Here is a 20,866-nt window from a genome sequence, read left to right on the forward strand (position 1 = left end):
GCATAAATAAGTGGAACAACAAATCTATATTCTCTCTCTCTCCCTTTATCCCCTCTCCCTCTCTCTTTCCGCTTTCTCTAAAATCAGGTTTGTGTTGTGTGTTTTTTTAATATATCTTTTTATTGATTTCAGAGAGGAAGAAAGAGGGGGAGAGAGAAACATCCATGAGAGAGAATCATGGATTGGCTGCCTTCTGCAAGTCCCCCACTGGGGATCGAGCCCACAACCCGGGCATGTACCCTTGACCAGAATCGAACCTGGGACCTTTCAGTTTGCAGGCCAATGCTCTATCCACAGCCAAACGAGCTAGGACTAAAATCAGTGTTTTTTTAAAGTCTGTAGGTCTTGCAAAATAAATGAAAAAGGACTAATGAACAAGAATATAGTGCTTTACCATTTACAAATCTTTCATACATTCCATTTGACCCTCACAACAACCCTGTGATGTAGGCAGCACAGATATTATTATTCTCAACTAACAGATGTGGAAAGTGAATTTCAGAACAGTTAACTGATGTGCCCAAGGTTCTACAGTTAGTAAGTAATTTGTATTAATATCAGTCTTTGGCCTAAAAACTCAACACCCAACCTCCCCTCATACTTGCCCTACCTACTTCACAGGGATAATGAAGATAAAATGAATTCAAAAATATTTTAAGAAAAAAGCACTATATAATTATACCAGCAAACTATAATTTTCCTCTATATATGGCTTATTCTCCTTCTCATCCCAGCTTGTGAATGAACCCAGAATTTTATATTCCCTCTGTTCTGTGCTCAACTGAGCAACTAAGGCAGGGGAACAGTGTGATCCTGTTTAATGTTATATAAGTTACAACAGGGTAACTGATATTATAGCAAATTGAAAATCAACACAGGCCCTAACCGGTTTGGCTCTGTGGATAGAGCCTCGGCCTGCGGACTGAAGGGTCCCAGGTTCGATTCCGGTCAAGGGCATATGCCTTGGTTGCAGGCACGTCCCCAGTAGGGGGCGTGCAGGAGGCAGCTGATGGATGTTTCTAACTCTATTCCTCTCCCTTCCACTCTGTAAAAAATCAGTAAAATATATATTTTTTTAAAAATCAACACAGGAAAGCCAATGTGCAAGTAAGCAAGCAAGGCAACATTATCAAATAGGGCATGAATGCATAGAAGAAAAATGTGGTGTCAGAGTTCAAACTGGCACACACAGTTATCTAAGGCAAAGTGGTGGCAAAGAAGAGTTATTTATTCCACATTCTATAAATGAGCAAAAGATTCATTAGAACCCATGCAAAAGCATCTCATGGCACACAGATCTCTCCAGCTGCCTAAGGAGAATATAAACCATGTCATCTTCGTTTTAAAGAATGATTGTACCTGTGCTCATATCCTGAACTAAACCAAGGAACAGCTCCATGCTAACCTTCCTCAGCTAAAATACAACCAGTACCATCATTCCTAGTCAGACTAGTAAACAGAATGTCTTTTAAGGTAATGAATTAGATGACTGTGTTTGGATTTTTTTCAGGATTCACTTTGGATACCCCTGCTTTTAAGACCCAAAGAAGGTTATATTGAGTTTTTATTGGTGATTATAAGAATATGTGTTTATAACAGTTAAAGTGTGATAGGTGAATTTAACATATATATATATAAAAGTACTATAGCATCTGTTCAGAAAAGATTATATACTATACAAACTATTTCAAGTCTTACAAAACATTTTTCAGTGTCTTTTCAACTGAGAAGAATCCTATTCAGCACGCTTCTCCTCCTGAGGTGGTTCATACTGAGCAAGCTATAGGGCAAAGACAGAGGAGTTTAGGTGAATTTTATTCTAAACTGGATAAAAAAACTTAAGAGTAACAAAACGAGTTCACTATTATATTCAATTTAATTACTGACTCAGTAAGTTTATATGTTTAGATGTTTAAACCATTCAATGATTTAAGACTTAATACAATCAAACCTAATGAAGGCTTTTTACATAAATCTTTAATATTACTAGAAAATTAAATTTTAATTCCAGTTTATGGCTACCCTGTCAAGACACTTGATATGCAATAATCTGTATCTTCCCAAGGATGATGTGGCTTATCATAATAAGCCCCTCTACCAAAAGTTGACTGAACTTTCTCCTAAAAAGTAGAAAAAACAAATTATGTGACATATATGAATCTAGCCAGATAATAAAGACCTGCTGATACCTTTGATTTAAAAGGTGCCCCAGAGTTAACTGGTATTTTCACCTGGTGGAAATACTGCCTTTTCTCTTATGCCAAGCTGTTCCCCTGGAAGAACACTAGGCTAAGATTTGTTCCGTTAAGCTGTCAGATTTGAGAAGCTAGGCTTCATTGTGCTGTAATTTCCTCACCTGTGCATCTGTTTCACTTATCTCACAACATTATTGAGAAAATAAAACTCGTGAGAAATTCCTAGAGTAATATAAAATGCATTGTGTGATTCAGAATGTGGTGAAACCTCAAGGACTTAGAGTTGACTAATTTGAAGTTTATTAAAATTCTCACAGGAGTTTAAACAAAGAAAAAACTAGCACTAGACAAAATTAAGTGCAAACAAATTTACAAGAGCCACCACATGACTAGGTAGACTGTGCACTGCACAACTCTAAGAGGTGCCACTCACAAAGCAACTTAAATCAACTGTGTAAGACTCTCAGAAATCTCCACATACTAGAAGTAGCATTAACCAATATTCTCATCTTTTTGTTGATGCAGGTTCCCAAGAACCTCTTCTTGACCACACTTTGTTTATCCTATTTCTAATGTGTCTGTGGTTTTCTAGACAGGGTATCAGTTTGGCCTTGCAATTAATTGAGACTGATATTCACCTTCCTCCCTCCCCTACTGTCCATTTTAGTGAGGTTTTGGTCATACTAATATTATTAACATGAAAGTGTTAATGATAGGTGAAATTATTAACTAAAGATGAAGTTATTAACATGAATTCTTTCTAAAAATTTACCTTTGCTTTCAGTTTTTTATTTTCTTCTACAATAGCTTCATATTTCTCTTTCATTTCTGCCAATTCTAGACGAAGCAGCTCTATTTCTGGATTTTCTGGGGTAGCAGCTCCTAAGTGATGCTTTAAAAAACTAATCTCAAAGTTAAGAATTTACTTGAGCTAAATGACAGTAATGAAATAGCCCAGAGTAGCATCTCTGAGCAGAGTCACCCCATCCCACCACCCATATTTACCCAGAGATCATCACCCAAAAACTCAAAGGAAAGTAACTTCATAATCAAAAGTATTTTAAAGGTTATCTATGTGAAAAAAATGAGAATTCTAAAAATAAGGCCTTTTTCTGACTTGAAAGATGAAAAGGATACTCCAAAGCACTATTAGGTTTCTCTGGTTCTTCATATAAGGCTACCAATACTGCAAATCAAAAAGCAGAGAAAGCAACAATTAAAGTCTTAAATTTGAATGGCTGAAATTATATTCTGTAACTAAGAATATATTAAGTGCCTATTATATGTCAAGCACATTGCTAGGCCTATCCATACCATGGTGAATAAGACAGACAAGGTCCCCACTCTCAATGAATTTACAGTCTAGTGCAAAAGATAAGAAATGGGCACAGAAAGAGAATCAAGGAACGATCAGGATAACGGGTTATAGGAGCTTATTGGAAGAAAACCTAACTCTAGGGTACCAGGGAAGGTTTCCTAAAAGAAGGGAACTAAGATCTGAGATCTAGGTGATGAGGATTACAGATAAAATGGGAAGGACAGGGGGCAAGCGAACAACGTACGGAGGAACTGAAATTAAAGTGTGGCTAGATGGAGTTGTCAAACATGTGGCAGGAGTATCCACTGTCATTGATTTGCTGAAGAAACTAGAAGGGAGTAGGGAGCAGACTAGGGAAGATCCTGCAAGTTCCGATGGACTTTGATTCTAAGAACAGGCACATAAACATTTTAAGCAGTAGGGTAACAGGATCACTATTTACTGCTGTGTGGAAAATCAGCAAGTGGGACAAGAATAAAAGCAGGAAGAATAGTTAACAGGCTGATGTGGTAATCCTGTTGACAAAGATAGTCAACTGCACTAGAGTGATAGAGGGGTAGTAAGAGATCAATTTGAGAAAAATTTAGGAATATCAACATGGCTATGGAATTCAAAATGTTCAAGAATGACGTTTTCATACATAACATGCTAAATAACCGCCAACCAAAAACTTTACCAGTCAACATTAAAATATACTTTAGTGTTTTCATATCCAATAGCTCGTATCAGTACTGCCTTGCTCATCTTCTATTGAACAAATTCCTACTAGGATTTACTACTCAGCTAAAAATCTCTCTAAATCAGTGATTAACATTTTTGTGCATAGAACCCTTTGAAAAGTCTGATAAAAGCCCCCCCAAAAAATGTAACTACACACACACAAAATGTGCATATCTAGACCCCAAGTTAACAACTCCTGTTGTAAACCAACTTACCATACTTCCGTTTTATTTTTTAGTTTTAATTACTCATCAAAAGATAGACAGTATGGAAAAACTCAAATGGGCAACTGCTTTGAGTTCTGATAGTTACTCTTCATCTCTCTAAATATACTTACATTATTTTTTGAGAAATTGATATATTTAATATCACTACTACCCTCTCCTCAACCTGCCTTGTAATGTTATAGTACTCTTTAATTCCTCTACTTACTATCTTTTCCTTTAAATTATATACTCAAACTTGTTTCTTCCATTAATTTCCACTGAGTCCTAATTTTATAAAACCTGAATACTTTTATCGTTTCTTCCTCTTCTATCCCAATTTTTTTCAACTTTTAAATTTCTGTCAGTGGTACTTAAAAGATTGATAATTACATAACATAATGTAAATGTCAAGTTTTCTGTGCTTTTCTATAGATAGAATATACTTCCTTTTAATCAGATAAGAAAAACACTATACCTGATGATCCCCTTTTTGCCTTAGCAGCCAGGATTTTTAGAGGTTGATACAATGCTCAAAATAACTCTTAAATGCCTCTTCTTCCTAATGGTTTATCATCTTTTATCTTTGGCCATCCTGTCTTTTTAGTGTTTTAATGTTAGAAGCAGTTTCAAATCCTCTTGGAAATAAGCTAGATAAAAATTAGAAATTAAATCTATGTAAAGTACCTATGTTTGATGCTGAAAATCAAATTTGAAATAGATCACATCAGTATATATTGTTACCTGATGTTATTTAGGGAAATGGAAATGTAGGGAGGTGGTGAGGGGTTAGATACCAGTAGATGTGAGCAAGGGAAAAGAAGCCACCAATGGTTTCTAATCTCCCATGAAGGAAAATCATGTATGGCCACAAAGCTGTACATCTTCAGTCACCTTCCACCAGGGTCACTTCTCTGGCCTTTACCATTCTACTTTTCACTCACTCCATCCATGCACTTTGGCCTCTTTACACTTCCTGGAACTCTGGACATCAGATACTATTTCATTCAGGTCTGCTCAAATGTTACTACTTAAGAGAGTCCTCCCCCACCATCACCCACCCTACAAAAGATGCCACACCCATCCCTCCTTTATCCCCTATTTTGCTATGTCTTAATACCACTGGCTGACACAATGTATTAATTATGTCTTCCCCCAACTAGGATATAAACTCATTTAGAGCAGGGAGTGTGATGTGTTTTTTTCCACTACTGTATCCCCATTTAACCTGAATAAAATGGTTAAATAAAAGAAATTAACTTGTGGAGTTGTGTGTTTTTTTAGGGGAGAGGGCCTCCAAGAATCTGTAACGCTTCCAGAAACAGAGGACAAGCCCTTCATAGAGTAGTTCCTTAATGTTTGCTGAAATTTATTAATGTTTGCAAAGAGGCAGGGAAACTAGTACCTGAACCCCACTCAAGGTAAGTAGGAAATCAAAATTATCAGTCCATACTCGAGAATTAAAAGCCCTACTTTATGCTAAGACAGAGTTGTTATTCTCTTCCAATTTTCTCCTAATCTTTCTTTCTGGCCAAAGAGCGGTAACCAAATTATTTCCCAGACACTTACTATTCTCATTTAGACGTAGGTCCTCATCCTGCCAACTCTTACACATCCTTGAAAGTCAGTTCAGTGATACATAATAGGCATTTAAATTACTGCTGAGCTAATGAAATAAGCAGTACCCCAACTATCTCGAAACCCTCAGCTTCAAGCACCCTCACTTAGATCTTGAACCCCGGAGGAAGAGACACAGTGTAACAGCTTCTAATTGAAAAAGTGAAAACCATATAACGATTTTTGAGGTGCTCTCAAACTCCTTAAACTGTAATTCTACTTTAATTGTGAAATCTGTACAGTGTAGAAACGAATATGGACTACGAAACAGGGGTTGAAAAGCCTAATTGACTGAATCGCCTACTTCGTACCGCACTTCAAATCTGGAAATTTTCCAACTTGGTTTGAGGTTAAATGTTTCTTAACAGGATTCCAGGACTCCCCAGAAACCGTAAGGCGGGAGGAATTGGGATCTCAAGGTCTTGAGCAAACATGCCCACTGCGGCTGCTCGAGGCAAAGCAACGGAAGTTGAAGAGACTTTTTGCAACAGCTGCAAGAGTTTCACTCCCGGCCGGGAGAGTGGTAGTGTGCGCTAGGCAACCCGACCCGGGTCGGGCGGCGTCCGGCGGCAGGGCGTGCGCCGAACCCCGAGGCCCACCTCGCTGAACCCCGCACGGGTCCCACCTGTACCCTTCCTTTCCCCACGTCACAGACCGTCAGGGGCGCACCCCGAGTAGCACGACGAGAACACGAGGCACCCTCTCCTCGCCCATACTCACCCTTGGTCAGCGTGTCCAGCACTCCTGACTTCTCCAAGTACCTCCGGAACTGCTCGCGCTTCGAGTCGGCGGCCTGAGGAGATACGGCGGGTCAGTGGCCGGGATCCGGGGACCGGAGCAGGAAGAAGGCTCTGGAGGCTGGCAAACCCCGCCTCCGCATCGCTACCTCAGGCCCCCCCAAACCTGCGCGCGCCCCCATGCCCACCCGGAGCCGACCCGCGCCTGGCCACCTCCCGCAAGTCCCCAGCCACGCCGCCGCGCCCCCCTCACTTTGTAATGGGCCATAGTGACAGCGGCAGCGGCGTAGCTGGCGCCGGAGACCGTGGCTGGCGGGCTCTGAGCAGTACTGCACATGCGCGGAAGGGCGCGCGCGCCTGCGCACTTGCGAACCACGGTCTGGAGTGGTCGGGGTGTGGCCTGTTTTCATGGCGACAAGGACGCTCTGAATGCCCCGTGGTGGGCTGAGCCCAGGGAGTCTGCGTACGCCCGCCCATCTGGCTAGCCTGACAACACTCTTTCCTCTTCCGGTCCCCGCCTCGAGTCTGTTGCCTCGGGACAAGTGAGGTTTTGGTAACTCGGGACCAGCGTCCTTGTGGGGCCCAAAGACGGGCGTGGCTCCCGGGGGTGGAGCCTGCGTAACTCGGGAGCCCTAGGACTGGAAGGATCTTCAGACACAGATAGTAGGCGGACCTACCTCAACTGGGACCTCGGAATCTGTGGTAACCAATGAGTATGTTATGGCTTCTTGGCTCCCATCCTAAAAAGGTGCCCACGACTGACGCAGGGCGCCCCTTGGATTTCCAATGGTTTGAGGAATGTGTTTAAAATCATACGTTTCAGTTCTGGCTTTTACGTTTGGAGTTTCCTTGTTTTGTGGCCGAGTTAATGTGGGCCTGAGTGAGCAGTCACAAGTTAATGAGAGCTAGCACTTTGGATCACCTATTGATGCCACTGTATTAAACGTGTTTCTTATTTTGGTCTTCACACTATACCTGTAGGATAGGTACTGTTAGTAAAACGGTGAGATTAGATAACCAGTTAGTAGTAGAGCCAAAAGTTCAGTCTGGGCACGGAATCACGATGCCATAAAACTGGTCAAAGCGAACCAGAAATCTTTTTAAGATTTTATTTACTGGATAACAGCATTAAGATTATGCTCATGACACATTAAGTTGCAATCTGTAAGGAAACTAAGTCCCGGGAGCAAACAAAATTTAACCAGTGTCCACAAATAAAAGATCAGTAATTAAAAGGAGGAATTATATACACTAAGAACAATCTCCGCAGTACTGTGGTCCCTTCAAGGAAAAATTCGATTCCAATCCATTTAGCCTCAATTCTGAACATATGATTTCCCCAAACTCGGTTTTCACAAATTCTGAAGTGGACCTGTGGAAAAGTAATCCTGATTTGGTAACTCTAAATCATTGTTTTCAAAACTACCCCTTCACAATTCAGAATTAGAGCTGTTTTTCCTTTTTGAAATGGGTTTGCAATTGTACATTTTAACACCTGGTCTTTAGAGCTGCCCTTATCTACTTTGTCTGTGTTCCACTATTACTAGGCTACTTCTGTGATAATATGCAAAATGTCTAAAAGCCAACAGCTGTTCAGATCTGAAGGCCTGTGGGAGCCCGCCTACTAATGAGATTGCTTGTCAGCAGCACTAATTGACTTGGAGGACAAGCAGTATTGCAGGTTCTGACCAGCTTAGATCCAGAGGACAATGCTCCAAAAGAATTAGGAGTGTCTGGAATGTCAAGTGGTTGGAATTCTCCTTGTAAAGGAGAAAGGGTTCTGATTGTACTTTCTCTGAACTAGCCCTTGAGATTACCTTTAGGAGGTGACACCCAATTTTCATCTTCTGTAGAGGGACTCCATGTAGCATGAAGCCACCTTGGTTTCCTGGTGCAGTTAGCTGACAGAGAAAGCTGTTTGGAGTGACTGCCCTATGTGGTTGTCCAGATCTATAGCAACACCTGGAATAGAACAGTGACCTGTAGAGTACTGGTTCCTTTTGCTGTTTTTGCCATCAGTTTTTTTTTTTTCTTACTGTTTGCCACTAACTTTTTTTCCTGATTTTTTATGAGTGTTTTCATTAGTACTTGAGCTGATGCTTTGAATATCACTACAGGTAGTACTAAATGTGCACATCTCATTAGAAAATAGTTTCCTGTTCATCCAAAATGCATTTCTCATCATTTCTATTGTGATTATCAGGACCTGCCTGAAATGCAGAGCAGTTTAAACTAGGATGCACTGTTGCGTGTGCTTGCTTTCCCACTATCAGATTATAACCAGGTGCAGAAGAGAGTCGCTTCAATTTGCAGCTGTGCTCTGATATTTGTCAAGATTTTGTCTTGACCTGTTTGAATAAAATTCATTATGCTCATCCTTCAATTTATATTGTCCCCAGAGCCCTCTTTTAATCTTTTTAAAGCCTAGGTGGAAAATTTCTAGAATGTTTAAGAAAAGTGAAACGATGGCTATGGATTGCACAAATAATAGGAATTTATTGTCTTTTCTGTTGATCTTGAGACAAAACAATCAATTATATTTGGACATGGGTAGCCTTGGCATTTAAATAGAGACTCTAAATGAAATCCATATAAAAGGTACTGCCCAATCATAAACCCAACTTTAACAACAGAGCGAGTGAAAATGTGTATCACATAGGTGCAAAGCCAGGTTCCCCTGAGTGGAGCTTTATTGTTTCTTTTGCTGCAGCTGACAAAGTGCTTGCTCCAATCTCCTCCGATCCCCAGGCATATCAAACTCAACCCCTTTCAGTTCTCCCAGTTGAGCTTCCTCCCTCGGCCTCTCTTTCTCCAGAACTCTCAGTCAGTACAAAGCATGGGCCATGTAGAACAGGGATGGCGAAGACATGAAAATCACCTGCAGAGCCCAGGATCTAATGAGGGAGATAGGAAAAGCCTGGTCACGGCATACATTTCTGCAGCCAAGTTGTTCTGTATTACAGATGAAGCCAGACTGCTCATCATTCCAAACCTTTTCAGCTGCTACACTCCGAACAAGCATACGAAATATGAACAGGGTGGTGAGCCAGATCTTTCCATTCACAGTGGAGTGGATGTGAACTTCCTCCAGAATGCCTCCAAGGAAACTCCAGTCCTCCATCTTTATGTAGTCGCCATCTTAGCTCTGAACCCCATCAACTAGGAGGCAGGTAAATTCTTCCATTCTGACTGTGTGCTATTCCTTAAAGCAACCTATGGCCAAAATATGAACAAAACATCACTCTATCCATGTGCTAGTTGCTTTACATTTTCCCTAGAGTTGTGATAATCTGTTACCACAAATATATTTAAGGTATTAGGATTTTTAATTCACTTATGTTTAGACCTCATAATGTAACAATAAAAAAAAATAAAAACATGATACTGGGGAGCACTGCATACAGTCTCTATGAAGAGTAAAATTGTAGAACTCCCTATAAGAAAGGAGTCTTCTTACTAGCTGAAGTTTGTTGTTTTATATTTTTTAACTCAGCTTTTGGAGAGGTTCCTAAAACTACTGAATTGATCTATTAAGCTATAACCAAAGTCAGTTATTTTAAAATCTCATTTATACACAAAGGAAAATGAATGTGTTTCATTTCATCATTCAGTAAGATACAGCATTTAATGAAAGCAGAGGAAACAAACAAAAAAAAAGAGGAAACATCTGGCTCTTGCTATAAGAATTTAGACTAGTTTTTTTTAATCCACATTTAAATGTCTAAATTCTAGTTTCTTTATGGCAGTTTTTGAACATTTTCAGAAATCATTTTAGTAGTATATTCATGGATATTCATCAAATCTTTATTATATTTTGCTATGAAAAATTAACTCCAAAAATTTTCAACTATTTATACTACCAAGATGTTATTAGATAAATAAATGGAACATTGGAGTGGTGGTGATATTATAGAAATTTTCGTTGTAACAATATTTGACCTATTTAAGACATGAAGCTTGCCTTTGTGGAAGGAACAATAGGACAAGTTATAATTTACATGCTTGGATTATCAGCCAGGTTTTATATTAAGGTTGGTATCCTCGGATATCTTTCTAAGAGGAAATGTATCCCAAAAGAAAGTAAAAAGAATAAATGTTTTTATTCACTTTCCTCTAAAATATAAATGCATGTCCTATATCCCTTATAGAAAGGGAAATGTTACACAAACAATATCACGTGATACTATAGTTACAAGATAAATTAATCACAAAAATCCTACGAGATAGGTATGTTGCTTCCTTATTTGATAGTGAGGAAACTGAGGCACACCTTATATTATCCAAGGTCACAGCTAAATTAATATAACTCTAAAGTCAGTTCTTAACCGTTGTTATTAAACTGGTTTTTCTCTTTAAGCATACTTAAGAAATCTGCATGCAAGAGACATTAAGAAATCGTCTGTTTTCTCTTAAAAGTTTAATTATTTAAATAAAGATAGTTTTGATTTTTTTAAATAACTGGTTAGAGCCTTTATGAAAGCTTTATGCAGTTAAAAAAGACTTGGAAAAGCATCAACCTTCTAAAATGTAGTTGTATTCCTGAGTTGTATATTTATGTTAACAATATTATACTCTTTGACCCAACAATCCAAAGCACTTTAAACTGTAAGCAGGGCCCTAACCGGTTTGGCTCAATGGATAGAGTGTCAGCCTGTGGACTGAACTGTCCCAGGTTTAATTCCGGTCAAGGGCAAATGCCCAAGTTGCGGCTCCATCCCCAGTAGAGGACATGCAGGAGGCAGCCGATCAATGTTTCTCATCATTGATGTTTCTATCTCTCTCCCTCTCCCTTCCTCTCTAAAATCAATAAAAAAATATATTTTAAAAAATAATCTATAATAATAAAAGCATAATATGCTAATTAGACCGGACAGCCGAACAACCTTCTGAACAACCTTCCAGACGAAGCCAGGGCTGCAAGGGCTGAGGCAAGCCACCACGGCTGTGGCTGCCAGGGTCAAGTCCCTTACACAAATTTCGTGTATCAGGCCTCTAGTAATAAAATAAAAGACATAAAAAAAGTGTAAGCAGGTATTATGATAGTAATCATAACTTGAAAACATACACAATAATTATCGGTACAAGAAAGACTATTTTACATAACAAATAATAGTACACCCACAGTGTGGTAATATGCGAACAGTAAAAATGATAATTCATGTATTAATATAAAAAGACATTTGGTAAACAGTTTCAGTGATGTTCAGATTATAAAATAGAATAATATGGCCCCATCATTGTGAATTTACTTAAATGTAGAGATGCATACAAAAAAAAAAAAAAAAAAAAACCCATGCCTTGACCAGTTCCTCAGTGGTTAAAGCGTCAGCCCTCAGACTGAAGGGTCGCAGGTTTGATTCCAGGCAAGAGCAGGTACCTCAGTTGCAGGCTTGATCCCTGGCCCCAGTCGAGGGGTGTGTGGAAGGCAACCAGTCTCACACATCAATGTTTCTCTTTCTCTCCCCGTCCCTTCCACTCTTTCAAAAAAGCAATAGAAAACCTATCCTTGGGTGAGGATTAACAACAACAAAAAAAGAGCCTAGTATATTCATCAAAATCTTAACTTATCTCTGGGTAGTATGAGTACAATTGACTTGATTTTTAATGATTTTTTTTTTTAACCAGGAGCACTTTACTTTTCTATCACAAAAAGAAATAAAAGATTTTTTTTCCCTTAAAGGGAATAGTATTTCCTGAAAGAAGCAGTATTATTTCATCACAAGTCTTAGATTCTAAAGCTTTTATAGCAAATGACATGAATGCTAGTGTACATAAATACATTACTATAGAATTCAAAAGCAGAAAATAACATTTCAATTGGCTCTTAATTAGCTAAGAGAGAAATTAACACAAACCTTTCTTAGTTTAGATGAATATGAATCTGAAGCAAATCCTTCTTAGAAGTTATAGCTCAGCCATTTTCAACTTGTGCTCCCTTTGCAGGTGTAGAGCAGGTTCAGTTCAGTGCATTGCAGTGAATGAGTCAGCCACCAGCTGAAATCCATTTCCCTTTCAGCTCATTCTTGCCTCTAAAACAGGCTATCCAATAGAGCTTTTTGCAGCAATGATGAAATAGACTATATGTGCTCTCCAGTAAGGTAACCCCTGGTCACATGTAGCTTTTGAGCTCTGGCAATGTGACATGTGTAAGCCACCTGTGCCTAGTGGCTACTTTATTGAGCACAGATAAGAATACTCACAGTATGTCCAAAAACCCAGCACAGTTTGGAAGACTAAAGTTATGAACCCCAAATTAAGGCGAATAAATGGTTCCTCTATAATTCAGAGATATCAAATTTAAAATACCAGATGTTTGTATGTGCTCTCTTTATGGTAATTTTGCCCTCTGGGGAACCCAATAAGATAATCACTGTATTTGGTCATGTGAACAATGTTTCTAGTACCAAAAAATCTTTCTGACTAGATAATAACTATTTAGTCATCAGTATTAATAATCAATGGGTCATGTCCGATTTCATAGATGAACCCTGTTGCTGCCCAGTTTTCTATGACTAACCATTACATTGCCCTTTAGGTCATTAAAGGTCTCTCCTCAGAGCTAGTGACCTGGTGTATTCACCATGGCAGATGAACCTGTCTCTGAATTTGTCCCTTTGGGGATGTAGTATAGATTCAGTGCAATTCAGTGCAGTGAGTAGTGAGCCATCATCTAAAATACATTTCCTTTTCTGCTCATCCTGGATAGAACAAGGCCTAGAATACACATCCAGCTGTTGACAGTGGTCATCACCAGGGGCAAAAAGCAGTTTGGAGGGTGAGAAAGTAAAAAGGGAGGGAGGGTACCTTTTTACATTCTTATTCAAATATTTGTTTAACCAAGAAATACTAATATTCTCATACTCAAATTTTTTTAAAGTTTTAAACAAATGCCAGATCAGCTTTTCTCAAAATGCTAAAATACGTTCCTCACTATATTAAGTGGGGGTGCTTATAAATAAAACATATCGAAGGGATGATGAAAGGAGAATAAACTTGTACTTCCGATGTTCAGATAACCTAAAACTACTGTTTGGGAAAAAGAATGGCCAACAATCTGGGTCCTTTACGTGAAAATGACACAGGTATCTCAGCTTTCAGATCTGACATTTTTACCTTCTATAAATAAATCCCCCCCACTCCTAGGAGAGCCACAAGCCAGGTGAAGGATAAGAATGTTATCACAAATGACAGTCCAGAGCTATGTGCACAGTGTGCACTAGGAAGCCAGTTCCAGGTTCCTTGGTGTCCTAGACAAGCCATTAGAATCTGAAGCTAGTTGTCCAGAGAATTCCATCTTCTCCTCTGAGGTATTTCTACCATCCCTGGTGCACCCACAGAAATGTTTATTCCCATACTCCCACGATACTCTTAACCTTCAGTATTTGGGGGATACAGCATTGTTAGACCAGTAGGGGAGGAGAGTATGGGCTTTCAGGTCGTTACCAATCTGTCAACTGTGCTCTCTCTTAGACAAGTTACTTGATTTTTTTTAAAGAGTTTCCATGTCCTCCTCTCTAAGGTGCAGAGTAATAGCCACCTTTTTGGGTTTTTAAAAAGGTTAGCAATAATGTATATAAAGCACCTCAGTGATCTGTCTGCTGGAACAGTGATTGAAAATGACTATGAGTAGTCTGGCACAGGTATGAAAAGTTTTTATTAGCATAGTATAGTGTTCTTGATTCTAGCAAGCCATCTCTATAATACATCCTCGAAGAACAAGTCTTTTTAGAGGATGCATGCATGCACACCATATGCCTGGGAAAGACCAAGTTTCTAGTCTTTACTTCCCTTTTCCTCTTCCCTCCCCTTGTATCTAGAAGCCCCTTCCTTAAAACCTAAAACCTTTTGTTAGAAGTCCTTGCAACTGATCACTTCAATGGTGTTTTTCCTTTTAAAATTTGCTGGGGCTTCTCTGTTTCTTCATAGAGTTCTCCAGTTTTTCCCCAGATGGCTCTTTTTATTAATTGGCTTCTATTAGGGCAGGTCAGTTTGCTGGGGATAGGAAAATGTTGAAAAGTACAGCAAATAAGACGCAAGCTAAATAAGCTGCAATTGATATCCAAAACCGTGGATCTTTCAGCAGTGTCTTATCAAAGCAGCTAAACACAGTGTAACCTATGGACATTCCAGCAAATCCACCTGCAATGTGAGCTGCAAAAGACACCTTGGGAGAAAAGGAGGAAAATGGAAATAAGTGAAAAAATGCTAATTACATAATTCAGTTACATCCCTCTTACCAAACAACAAATACCATCCCAGTCAGACAAGACTCTTAAAAGTCTGAAGAGCCCTAACTGGTTTGGCTCAGTGGATAGAGCATCGGCCTGCGGACTGAAGGGTCCCAGGTTCGATTCCAGTCAAGGGCATGTACCTGGGTTGCGGGCACGTCCCCAGTAGGGGGCGTGCAGGAGGCAGCTGATCAATGTTTCTCTCTCATCGATGTTTCTAACTCACTATCCCTCTCCCTTCCTCTCTGTAAAAAATCAATAAAATATATTTTTTTTAAAATAAAAGTCTGAAGAACAAGGAACTCAGGCAAGAGACACTAAGAGGAGATGTTCTATATGCAAAGCTAAAAAGTGTCATTTCACTCACTCTCTGAGTGAACAAGGCAGAGTAATTGACCATCATCCCATTTTGGATGGGTCTATAGAGCCAACCAAGAGAACAGAGTTGAGTTGCATGAAGGATCTTTATAGGAGCATAATCTGATCACACATAAATGAAATATCTGATTTAAAACATAGAACCTTCCTGGCTGGCATGGCTCAGTAGTTGAGGATTGACCTATGAACCAGGAGTTCACAGTTTGATTCTCAGTCAGGGCACATGCCCGGGTTGCAGGCTCAATCCCCAGTAGGGGCCATGCAGGAAACAGCCAATCAATGATTCTCTCTCATCATTGATGTTTCTCTCTCTCTCTCTCTCACTCTGAAATCAATAAAAATATACTTTAAAAAAATAATAATAAGCCAAACTCACCGGTGACCCATTTGCAGGGACAAAGAACCTTCTGTAGAGAGCAAATCCCACATCCGATGCAACTAGAAGGAAAGACAAGCTGATGAAGCTCCAAGGTCTCCACAATAGTACACCGAGTGCTTTGGTTTCCCCCTAATAATGGTAGCAGCTGACAATTATTAAGACTTATTCTGTGCCAGGTGCTTTACATGATTAACCTTGTATCAGTCCTCTCAATGACCCTACAAAGTCAGGACTATCATTATCCCATTTTGCAGATTTATTCATCCAACAAGTATTTGTTATCTACTATGTGCCAGGCACTATCTAGGTGGTAGACATACTGGAGTGAGCAGACTTCTAATAAAAGGTTTTAGGTTTTAAGGAAGGGGCTTCTAAATACAAGGGGAGGGAAGAGAAGAGAAAAGGGACGTCAAGACTAGATCACATAGCCCTGTCTGGTGGAGTTGAGGGAGGCAGACAAACAAACAAGGAAAACATACAGTGTTTCAAGTGGTGCTAAATGCTGTGGAGAAATACGGGGCGGGAGGGGGGGTGGGGGGGTGGGGAGGGAGAGATTGGGAAAGCTGGGGGTAGAATGTGACTTTTAATAGGTCAACGAGGATCCAACTGAGCATATGGTATTTGATGGAGATAAGGGTGTAAGTCATGATGACCTTGGAAATAAGAGCCAGGCAGAGGGAAGATCAAATGCAAAGTCCCTAAAGTAGGGATGTGCCTGATAGGCTTGAGGAATACTAAAGCAGTTGACCTGGCTGGGTCAGTGTTTTTCAAAGTGTGGTTCTCCCCGCTTCAGCCCCTCCCAAAAGCAGCAGGAGCAGCAGCATTTGGAAGCTCATTAGAAATTAAAATTCTCAGGCCCACCCCAGACTTATTGAACCAGAGACTGAAGGTGAGGCTCCTAGTCTGTGTTTTAACAAGACCTCCAGGTGATTCTGGACTACAGTTAGGGATAAAGCAATAGGTGATGAGCAGAGGCCAGTCCGTGTAGGGGCCGTGTAAGGACTTTGATTTTTATTCCAAGGGATAGGAAGCCTTTGAAAGCTTTTGAACAGAAGAGTGACATGATCTATCTTATGTTTGCAAAAGCTCATTCTGACAGTTATATAAGGAATAGACCTTATGGAGCAAGGACAGGAGCAGGAAGACCAGCGAGGAATGATGGTGGCATTTTATACATAAAGAAACCAAGGCACCAAGTACTTAACACAGCTCAGAAGCAGGGCCAGGATTTGAACTTCAAGCAGTGTGACTCCACTCTCACCTACCACACTAATTACCTCTAATTACTGAAGATGGGCCAAGAAAGGGAATGAGTGCACACTCTCCAATGGAACAGTGAGAGCCAAAACTTAGACATTCTTCAAATAAGTCAGATCTGTGCTACAAAAGGAGACTTCCGGGTTTGTTGGCCTAGGACTCTCACCCTACGTGTGCAGCACTTGGAAACATGCAGCTGCCACATTCAACACCCATCCCCCAATTCCCTGTGCTCGACTTAGTGAGCCATTGTATCCTAAGAGATGGAAAGACCCAGTCCTTGCCTTCGGGGAAATAGCTTCAGTATCGATGTTAAAGTCACAGGAATTGAGGTCGAGGAAGTACTCAATATTTAATTGTAAATGACTGTTACACAACGTTCTGGATAAATGTGGCTGTATGGTACTTTCAATCATTTGCATTTCCTGAGCCAATAGAGATGGGACTAGGAAAGTATAAGAAAAACCCTGCCAGAGAATAGGGCTGACTTCTTGGAAACAGTTACTCTGGTTTAGTCTTCCAGGGTAGGGGGAGGCCTCCTCTCAAAAAGTCTTTGTAACCCTTAGCATGTCAGTGTCTCCATTCAATTTCCCTTTTATCTTGCCCCCCTCTACCCACCTCTGTCTGGCCCTTTCTGCTTTCTGGGGGAGTTTGCTTCTAAGTTGCTGCAGTCTCTAAACTGAGACATGTTTTCCCAATAAATCCTTGCTTTCTCCAGTCTGCCTCATTCCAAACCGAATCATTATCCTCACTAAAAATTTAACACTCATTTTAAGAAGGTTGCCTTTATACCAACCTTTTTTTTTTTAAACGATGAAAACCTGAGATTTTCTTAACATTTTCCAAAGGGAAGCTCACTAGCTTTGTCAGGAAACACATTCAACAAATAATGCTTAGTGAAGGAAGGTGCTTAAGGCCAATTGTCCTCCACAATTAAGAATAATTTTTAGCCTTGGCCAGATAGCTCAGTTAACTATAAATAAGTCACTTATTTTCTCTCAAGATGAAACATTTTTTTACAGTTAAACTGTTTATATTTAGTGTCTTTCCTAAGAGGTGGTTGTCCCTGTTTCCACAGTGTGGACAACTGAACTCAATACCAATTAGCAGAATCATTTTTTCTTACCATGTGGACAGCAAAAATCTTAGGCCTTATCAAGTGTCACCTCTGTCTTGGCCCTCAAGTCTTAACCCACAGTGTGACCCCAACATCTGCCCTTCTCCCCACACTTATGAGCAGACACAGCTTTATCTGGATCAGCTCTGGAAACACAATATAACTTGCCCTGCTTTTGCTATTGTTTTTGTGGATTTAAAAGAAAGGTTCTATGGAAAGTAACCTACAGGGTGAGCTGACCATAAATTCCTAACTGGGCAGGTCACTGTGGGTAGTCATGCCCCAAGCCTGTAACTTCTTTAGTGAAAGGTTTTAAGCCAACCCTGTCCATTGTGCATCTAGGCTAACCTTCTGAAGGATGAACCGAGAAAATTGAAGGAGTGAAGTGTTCACAAAACAAACTTACTTATAGCGATGATGATCAGTAGTCTGACAATTCCCAAGGCAGGAATCATTTCTCGAAAATTCTTGCAAAGAGATAAATAATAATTAAGATAAGCTCTCTATTGGCAAATGAAACCTCAACTGTACTCCCTCTTTATCTTCTTTTTCATTGAGAATAAAGTATGTCAAATATTTGCAAAACAAAGAATAAATTTGGGAAGTACAACTTTGGTGTGCTTCGAAGAACAAAATTGAAACATGACATTTAAGTCCATAATATAAACTAGACATAATTTTATTATCAGGAAATTATCTTAATACTAGAGGCCCAGTTCACGGATTCATGCACCGGTGGGGTCTCTCGGCCTGGCCTGTGCCCTCTCGCAATCCGGGACCCCTTGGGGGATGTCAGACTGCTGGGTTCGGCCCGATCCCTTGTAGGCCAGGCCAAGGGACCCCACTGGTGCATTTGTGCACCAGGCCTCTAGTATACATATAAGATCTTTGGTTAATCTCTTCCCACCCTCCCCCGTCCCCTCTTCCCTCTGATATTCATCAGTCTGTTCCATGTTTCCATGCCTGTTCATTGAACATCTGCCCCCTGGTGGTCAGTGCATGTCATAGCTACCGGTCCAACAGACACTTAGGCTTTTATATATATAGATAAGTAATATAAAATTGACATTTAACATGACATAGATAGATAGATAGATAGATAGATAGATATGCTGTCAAACTAAGTCGGATGAAATATTTCCCATTTTTTTGGTTTATAGTCATTTGATACTTCTTGATCCTCTTTCCAAGTAGGAGTTAGTAAAGAACTAAAATTTAATACTACCTTATTTTTTGAGATAATTTTTAAAAAAAAATTAAAAACGCTGGTCAGAAAAAATGCATCTCAGTCTAGCTTGCAGTAACCTCATGTGTTACTAGAGAACAAAGTCAGAACAACATTGCCTTTAATTTATTTTATTGAATTATATCTCCAATCCCTTTCAAGTTATTCACTCTCTTTCCAAGGAGTAAAGATGCTGGAATAACTGTGTTTATTCTAAGTAAATTATTTTCAAACTTTGTGACCATGACTTACAATAAGAAATAATTTATATAACAATCTAGTATACACATAAATCAAACAGTAGTTATTACTGAAATTATTTTTCACTTTTTTCTTTTTGCTTAATTTTTCACAACCCTTAAGCTGAGTTCACAACTACTTTGGATTTAAATCCAAAGTTTGAAAAACATTTTTCTTTTTCTTTTTTTTCTTTTTTTAAATATATTTTATTGATTTTTTTACAGAGAGGAAGGGAGAGGGATAGAGAGTCAGAAACATCGATGGGAGAGAAACATCGATCAGCTGCCTCCTGCACACCCCCTACTAGGGATGTGCCCACAACCAAGGCACATGCCCTTGACCGGAATCGAACCTGGGACCTTTCAGTCCGCAGGACGACGCTCTATCCACTGAGCCAACCCGGTTTCGGCTGAAAAACATTTTTCTAAATGAGTTCTACTTTTGGAACAGTTTTATAATTGTTTCATATTTTTCCTCTCACAGCAAGGATGGGGAACGTTCGGCCCTCAGGCCGTATTAGGCCTGCGAAATCATTTGGTCTGGCCCTGCCAAGGCATTAGGGGTGAGCTAATTAGATGTTTGACCAAATATAGCAGGCTAATTTTTAAGCTGATAATTTTGTCTGGCCTGCAAATGATGTTATAAATATCCAAATAGCACTTGGCAGAAAAAAGGTTCCCCACCCCTGTCCTGCAGTATTTTTAAAGTACAGATATATAAATAAGTATAAATAAAATATAAACACTTTATATTTTAAAGTATACCTACATGGTTAAAGGATTAAGAACTAGACAGGATTTTAGCCTGTTTAAAAAGTGCTTGACATTCTCACATACTATATCATGGAAATGTAAAATAGCATGCAAACTTTGGAGGACGATTTGACATTGAAATCCACTTCTAGGAAATTATCCTACAAAAAAAAATCACAAAAATGCAAAAAGATAAATGTAAAAGAACATTCTTTATAGTACTATATGTAAATGTGAAAAGCTGCAATCACCCCACATTGTTTTCAATGAAAGGTTAAATAAGTCAGGATACAGCTCTATAGAGGGTGCTGTGAGCACTTGAAAAGACTGAGGTAAATTTCTGTGTAATGACATGGGTAGATAGAATACTTGATGTTAAGATGCAGAATACTATAAGGGTGGTTCCATTTTTGTATTAATGGTAGGATTTTGAATACATGTAAAAGAAGATCTGAAAGAATGTATATTAAACTGTTAACATATTATATTGGGGATTTTGA

At 39.5% G+C, this 20,866-nt stretch overlaps 3 protein-coding genes across 4 annotated transcripts in view; all 3 read right to left on the bottom strand.

The window, feature by feature from the left end:
* Nucleotides 1–369: 369 nt before the first annotated feature.
* Nucleotides 370–7,153, bottom strand: MYCBP (MYC binding protein). The gene is made up of 5 exons (XM_080655826.1): nucleotides 7,044–7,153; nucleotides 6,774–6,846; nucleotides 3,333–3,381; nucleotides 2,968–3,097; nucleotides 370–1,780 (listed from the first exon to the last, which is right to left on the bottom strand). The coding sequence occupies exons 1-5, from the start codon at nucleotides 7,125–7,127 to the stop codon at nucleotides 1,736–1,738; spliced, it is 381 nt and encodes a 126-aa protein (XP_080511952.1). The 5' UTR covers nucleotides 7,128–7,153; the 3' UTR covers nucleotides 370–1,735.
* A 1,230-nt stretch (nucleotides 7,154–8,383) lies between these two features.
* Nucleotides 8,384–9,911, bottom strand: GJA9 (gap junction protein alpha 9; the record flags this gene model as incomplete). The annotated part of the gene is given in 9 exon segments (XM_080655827.1): nucleotides 8,384–8,590; nucleotides 8,594–8,693; nucleotides 8,695–8,822; nucleotides 8,826–8,937; nucleotides 8,939–9,095; nucleotides 9,098–9,284; nucleotides 9,287–9,485; nucleotides 9,487–9,614; nucleotides 9,618–9,911. Coding segments are annotated over 9 exon segments (1,512 nt in total).
* A 4,510-nt stretch (nucleotides 9,912–14,421) lies between these two features.
* The window catches only part of RHBDL2 (rhomboid like 2), a 43,838-nt gene continuing 37,393 nt past the window's right edge, over nucleotides 14,422–20,866 (bottom strand). For both annotated transcript variants that reach the window (XM_080655829.1, XM_080655830.1), the window contains exons 6-8: nucleotides 18,556–18,616; nucleotides 15,773–15,834; nucleotides 14,422–14,954 (exon numbers count right to left, since the gene is read on the bottom strand). In XM_080655829.1, the coding sequence (XP_080511955.1) occupies nucleotides 14,775–14,954; nucleotides 15,773–15,834; nucleotides 18,556–18,616 (303 nt within the window). In that variant the 3' untranslated portion in view covers nucleotides 14,422–14,774. The remainder of the gene's footprint in view (nucleotides 14,955–15,772; nucleotides 15,835–18,555; nucleotides 18,617–20,866) is intronic.

This window comes from Plecotus auritus, assembly GCF_963455305.1.
Source record: "Plecotus auritus genome assembly, chromosome: 2".
In the NCBI taxonomy this organism is placed as follows: Eukaryota; Metazoa; Chordata; class Mammalia; order Chiroptera; family Vespertilionidae; genus Plecotus; species Plecotus auritus.

Excerpts from the sequence above, each read along its gene's own strand:
- MYCBP (XM_080655826.1), bottom strand. The coding sequence starts at position 7,127 with ATGTGCAGTACTGCTCAGAGCCCGCCAGCCACGGTCTCCGGCGCCAGC. Across the intron at positions 6,847-7,043 it reads TCACTATGGCCCATTACAAA|GCCGCCGACTCGAAGCGCGA; the intron begins GTGAGGGGGGCG and ends GTATCTCCTCAG. Across the intron at positions 1,781-2,967 it reads ATAAAAAACTGAAAGCAAAG|CTTGCTCAGTATGAACCACC; the intron begins GTAAATTTTTAG and ends TTTGCCCTATAG.